The 6,634-nt window shown below is 34.2% G+C and overlaps 1 protein-coding gene across 1 annotated transcript in view; it reads left to right on the top strand.

Annotated features, from left to right (window-relative positions):
- LOC110026196 overlaps positions 1-5,873 on the top strand; it is a gene marked incomplete in the record, with an annotated part of 97,417 nt that extends 91,544 nt beyond the window's left edge. Inside the window, 4 exon segments of the mRNA XM_020727057.1 lie at positions 2,947-3,042; positions 4,322-4,386; positions 5,215-5,367; positions 5,462-5,873. Of these exon segments, the coding sequence (XP_020582716.1) occupies positions 2,947-3,042; positions 4,322-4,386; positions 5,215-5,367; positions 5,462-5,524 (377 nt within the window).
- Between the last annotated feature and the right edge of the window lie 761 nt (positions 5,874-6,634).

Here is a 6,634-nt window from a genome sequence, read left to right as displayed (position 1 = left end):
TGTAATAATTAAATTGTTCATTTTGCAGTTACTTCATTGGTAGTAAAACACGACCTTAAAACTGCTAACGGGTCCAGACTTTGCGAATTTTTGTGGGGATTTTATTGATGAGATATGTGGTTGTAAGTACGACATTATTCCAAAACGTTTCGGGACATTCGATTGAAACATAATGAAATGGATAACTTTGAGAAGGTGTCGAATTTTTTGGGCTACCTCATTTTGTTGAGGAGTATCCATATAGGAGCTGTGATGAAGGATGTCCTTACTTACCAAAAAAATCCCCAAATGTAGTTAAAAAATTCACTGTCGTTGTCAGTCCAAATGACTTGAATTGATATTTTGAATTGGGTCAAAATGAATGAGTGAAAATTTTTTAAGTTGACAACAGCTTTAGTTTTATTTTTTAAGACATAAATCTGCGTCATCCGAGTGTGACATCAATCAAGATAAGATACCATTGTTTATTGGTGTAACTAGACATTCGAGAGGGTCCCCACAAGTCACGATGAATTAGTGAAAAAGGAGCGAAAGGAGCGTAAGAGTGTGATTGATATGGTACTTGATGATGTTTAGTTGACTGATAAATGTCACATTTGAAACTAGATAAATTTTTATCAGTAAACATCAAAGGATACTTCTGTTTTAAATATTGAAAATCAGAATGACCCAAACGACAATGTAAAAGCATAATAGGACATTCAGTAGACCGGAAAAGACAACAACTACTGGATGGAGTGATCTCGTCAATATTATTTTTCTCTTGGAAGAAGTAGAGTCTGGTTATCCACTTAGCAGTTTCTATCATTGTCCCCGTACGATGATCCTGAAAGACACAATCATCAAGAGAAAATTGAGTAACGCAATCAAGGTTATATGTCAATTCACTGACTGACATCATTGTCCCCGTACGATGATCCTGAAAGACACAATCATCAAGAGAAAATTGAGTAACGCAATCAAGGTCATATGTCAATTCACTCACTGACAATATGTTACACTTTAACGAATGTACATGTAACACCGACTTTCTTTGCGATGTATCTCGATGAATGCGGTACGTGTTGAAGGAAGGGGATCCCGACCAAGAATACGACCCACCCTGAACTTCATTGAGATCCTTATTTAGACCCTCCAAAAATTGGAACACATGATCGTTTTCCACATTTTTTTGGAGGATGGAGCGAAAGATCATCCGGAGCCCATGTGTATTACTAAAAGTAGAGCTCGCATTTCATCCATAAGGCCACTAAGTCATTGTAGTACTGAGTCACGGTTCTTAATCATTGTTTTGCCTCACATATTTTTTTGGAGACCTCATAAAGTTGGCTTGAGTTTCCTGCGTCCGAGTAGGTATCTCGAACCGTCATGCATAGTGCAGTTGCAGACGGAAGAAACAAATACGAATGGTCAGAGTTAGTCTCCATGAAATTGATCAGCCAGCCACGACATGATCATAGAATTCTCCACTTCCAATGCCCCCATAGGTCAGGTCAGTTTTTGGAGGTTCACGAATCTTTCCTGTGAGATGGCATCCTTATTTTGTCTCACGTATCTTCTTGAAAACCTCATAAACTTGGCTTAAGTTGCCTACGTCCGAGTGCGTATCCCAAGTTGTCGTCCATCGTGCACTTGCAAATGGAAGAAATAGATACGAACGACCAATCGTAGTCTCCATGAAATTGATGAGCTATGACATGGCCATGAAATTCTTTACTTCCATGCTTCATATACCAGGTTAGTTTTCAGAGTTTCACAAATCATCCTTGTGGAGTTGTGGGATGCTTGAATTTCCCACTTCCTCTGATGTACAATGACATGGCTTGGGACCATTAGAGAAAATTAGAGCCATTAAGTTCATGGGTGGTGATCAAAAAGTTCATGTGTTTTTTAGATCTCCATTTTGCGGAGGGATTGAGGTCAATGTCGATCCTCCGATGGACTCAAAGTCATCATCGTGAGAAGGCTTGGTGGTAGAGGAGACCGTCATGATTCTGACTGAGCCAAAGGTGATGTTGTGTCGTTGAAACATAGGAAGATTTTGGCTGCAGGAGGAAGAACCAACTATGGTGGTTCATGCAGGGGATAGATATGGTCAATGTCGATCCTGGAGGGAGACTGGGCCGGTTGGAGGAAGGTCCAACGGCTGGAAGGTTGTTCATGAGGAAGATCAGGTCGGCTGGAGGGATATCCGGTCGGCAGGAAAAATGCAACAGGAAGGCCTGCAGGTGGCCGGCGGCTAGGGAAGAGTCCCGATGGCAGGTAGGGTTCGAACCATGGCTATGATACCCAGGTGAACTTTTGAGAATATAGCATGATTAGTTTCACTTATAAGGAAAGGGGTATGCATGCACATTACAAGACTCATATAATAGGAAAGACATAAATTTAGAAATACATCAAATAGGAAACACATAAATATGATAAAGGAAGTAAGTGAAGGCTAATAAATCAAAATAGTAACAGCTAATAAGGCTAATAATTCTAGTATATTTAAATATTCTAAATATAATTTTGGTGTAAAGTGCCAAAATAGTCATATGCTATTTACATGAGGTCATTTTAGTCTAAATTTTATTAATGTGCTAAATTAATCTCCAGACTCTTTTAATGAGGGCTGAAATAATCTTCATTTGGGACTATTTTAACTCATATTGATAGAGTTTGGGGACTATGCTGGCGTTTTTATAAACTCGTCTCCAGACTCTTTTAATGAGGGCTGAAATAATCTTTATTTGGGACTATTTTAACTCTTATTAATAGAGTTTGGGGACTATGCTGGCATTTTTATAAACTCAGGGTTAAAATGTCCTCCTGGGAAGAGCCAGGGGACTTTTCTCTATAATTTTGGATTGATTGTTTTATATAAAATGCCACATTTGGTTGTTTTTGCAATTAGCACCTATATATTGTGAGAATTGTACCAAAATGACCTTGTTCTTGCAGCTGCAAAGGATTCAGCCATGGGAATGAGCAGCGGATGGGAGAGATTTGATTTCAACAAGGATGCACCACTTGATGATGACAGTGATGAAATTGAGGGTGAGCTATTTTTTATCATATTATCTTTATGGAAGATTTACTTATATACCACTTAATGCCTATGTATTTACATATCTAACACCTAAACCTCGATTTTTACATATATGCCACCTTACCTATGCATGAAAAGATGTATTTCACTTCTTAAAAATGAAAATAGTGGTATTTTTTATGTGATATGAAAATTTTGAGTGGTATAAATGTAAAAAGTAAAGTTTAGATGTTAGATATGTAAATACATAGGAATTGGATGGTATGTATGTAAATGCCCCTTATTGAGAATTCCATGGTGTAAGTTTTATCTAAAATTTCAATCAGTGCAATGTACCTTATGCTATTACGCAATTATCCACAGTTAATAATATATTTACTTTAGAACTATAGAATCAAGCTGAAACAACACTTCATTCATGACCTATATTTGTGTTTTTTTTTTTTTTTTCTGATTTTTCTATTTTCCCTTTCAAGCAGGAAAGATGTTTTGTATGACATTCTCCAATATAAGAACTATTTCCAAGATACAACAGAAATTTGGGGCATTTACGTATATACCGCCTAATTTATATGTATTTACATACCTACACCTAAACTTTACATTTTTCATTTTCACCCAAATCTTTCATATTTATAACTTTTCAAAAGTGAAGTACACCCTTTCATGCATAGTTAAGGTGGCATACATGTAAAAAGTTAAGTCGAAGTGTTAGATATGTAAATACGGTAGGAATTGAGTGTTATGCATGTAAATCTTCCTATAATTTTGTTTGCATCATGTCCTTTTATAGAAAGTGATGTTCCTTCTAAAATCTTCCTCTCCCTCTATCATAAAGCTTTTTGTGAAGGAATTTGACAGTAATTTCTGCTGAGATTTCTGAGTCTACTTTTCTCTACCTTTTGCATTTGTTTTATTACTAATTATCATCTCTTTTATATTTTTGGGAACTTTACATACATACCACCCAATTCTTATGTATTTGCATCTCTAACACCCAAAGTTTGATTTTACACTTGTAAAACCTAGTTGTCATAATCCTATCCATGAAAAGGTGTATTTCAGTTTCAGCAAGGTAATGAAGGTGACATTTTTAATTTGATGTTAAAGATTTGAATGAAATGCACGTAAATGTTTAGTTGTTAGACATGTAAATATATAAGAATTGTATGGTATGTGCGTAAATGCGTCTATATTTTTTTCAATTTTTTTTCAGACAACCTTAAATGAACCTACTTAGGCAACATTCTATGACTGTTTTAGCTTACTTTTGTTATATTATCTCAGTGGCAGAAGATGATGCTTCTCTGGTCAAAGAGATTGGCAACAGTTTCAGGTTTTCTGCCGTGCAGGTCTGTCATCAACATTTCAGTGTGATGTAAATTACTTTCCTACATACATACCACACAATTCTTATGTATTTACATATCTAACACACGAACTTTGATATTTACACTTATATCACCTTGGTGTTATAAAACATGCATGAAAAGGTGTATTTCTGAGGTTAAATACCTGATGCGGTGCACCTTGGTGTTATAAAACATGCATGAAAAGGTGTAATTTACTTAAAATGATAGTAATGGTTGTATTTCTGATGCGGTGTTAAATACCTGAGGGGTATGCATGTAAATATGAATGTTTAGGTGTTGGATATATGACTACATAAGAATTGTGTGGTATTCCTAAGGAAATTTACATACACTTATGTTTTTCAATATCTAAAGCCCAAACTTTGATATACACTTATAACATGAAAGGTGTATTTTTAAAAAGATAGTAATAGTTGTATTTTTTGTGTGATGTTAAAATTTTGGATGGTATACATGTAAATATGAGATGTTTAGTTGTTAGATATCTAAGTGCATAAGAATTGTGGGGTATTCCTAGGGATATTTAGATGCACACAGACCGCACAATTCATATGTTTTTTTTATATATTTAACGCCCAAAGTTTGATATTTACACTTATCACCTCGGTGTCATAAACATAAGCATGATGAGGTGTGTTTCACTTTCAAAGGCAGTGATTGTGATATTTTTATATGTAACTTCAAAAACTTGAGTGTCATAGATGTAAATATGAATGTTTAAGTGTTAGATGTGTAAATACATAATAATTGTGCGGTATGTATGTAAATCCCACTTCCTACAAATAAATAAGACTTTCCATGCTGCAGGCAAAACGTGAGGAACAGATCAAAGCGGCGCACGACGAAGCGATGTTTGGAGCTTCGACAATATCGCCAGTCATCACAGAATCCGAAACCAGTAAAGATGCAGAGAAGAGTGGCAACGAAAATCAACCGAAAAATCTTCTGATAAGCGATAAGGCAAATTACTGGAATACATTGTATTTATTTATTTATTAATAGAAGCAAATTAATAGTTTTAAGTGTTAGAAATGTTATCTGGAATGGGTTGCAGGTGCTGGCGATGCAGCAGGGCTCTTGGCGAGATAGAGCTGGGCGATTTAAGAGTGGATTTTGATTGATAACAAAGAGAAAACTTTCTTCATAAATGGCTGCAGTCCTCTGGTAAGTGCAGAATATTTATAAGAAGGTATTTATATGATTTTAAGAATGCCATTAAACGATGCAAATCAAACATATTATGAAGAGATCTATTAGAAGATATTTCGTTTCTGTATAAAGAAATTGATGAAAATATTCGTTGTTGATTCGTAGGACTGTGAATGCGCCGAGCTTGAGCTGGCTCAGTTTTGACTCTAGTTCAGCTTGTTTGTAATTAGTTATGTTCAACTTTAAGTCGTGTTTGAAATTGTTCATAAACATTGTGTTCATATTTGGCTCAATTTATATATTTTCGTTCTTGTTCAGGCCGTGTACTGCTTGAAATTTGTTCTTGTCAATTAACTAGAAGTATAGATGTAATGTGTTGAATTCGAATCTGCAGCATTTCCAAGCAATAAAAAATATAAAACAACATGAGTATATATATATATATATATTATTTGTTGTTCCGCTCATTTATAATTAGAGCTTAAAAATTTTGTTCGCTAATGTTTTTTTTTTTTGTCAGCCATAGTGATTAAAAGGTGTGTGTCTAAAGTTATAGATGGATTGTTTATAAGGTTTATATATATACAAATAAAAACTAATGGTTGTAAATTGATAGATTATTGGATTATTATATTAGTTTTTACATTTTTCTTTCATTCGTTTTTTAAAGGCTTGCTGAAATATCAAATTTTATGATAAAACCAGACCCTTATTTTTTATTTGTATCAAATTCGCAAAGGTTTAATTATGTCACATGTAAATGCATGGTTTTAGCAGTTTAAAAATCATCTGGGTTTTAAGTTTTCCAAATCGCAATCATTAAGTGTTATGAATGTAATATGTGAGAAATTTGTATATTTACATATCTAATCCCAAAATTTTGATATTTAAATGCATACCAGTCAAATTTTTTTTATTATATAAAAAAAATGCCATTATTGCTAACTCTTTTGAAGTGAAATAAGCTTATAACACTATGGAAATATTAAATTTTAGGTGTTAGATGTATAAATACATAAGAACTGTGTAGTATGTATGTAAATTTCCCTTTAATTCCTATCAAAAGCTCTTTCAAATT

Source organism: Phalaenopsis equestris, unplaced genomic scaffold, assembly GCF_001263595.1.
Source record: "Phalaenopsis equestris unplaced genomic scaffold, ASM126359v1 Scaffold000359, whole genome shotgun sequence".
Taxonomy (NCBI): domain Eukaryota; kingdom Viridiplantae; phylum Streptophyta; class Magnoliopsida; order Asparagales; family Orchidaceae; genus Phalaenopsis; species Phalaenopsis equestris.
The sequence above is the reverse complement of the archived record's forward strand: the minus strand, read 5'-3'. Positions and strand labels throughout refer to the sequence as shown.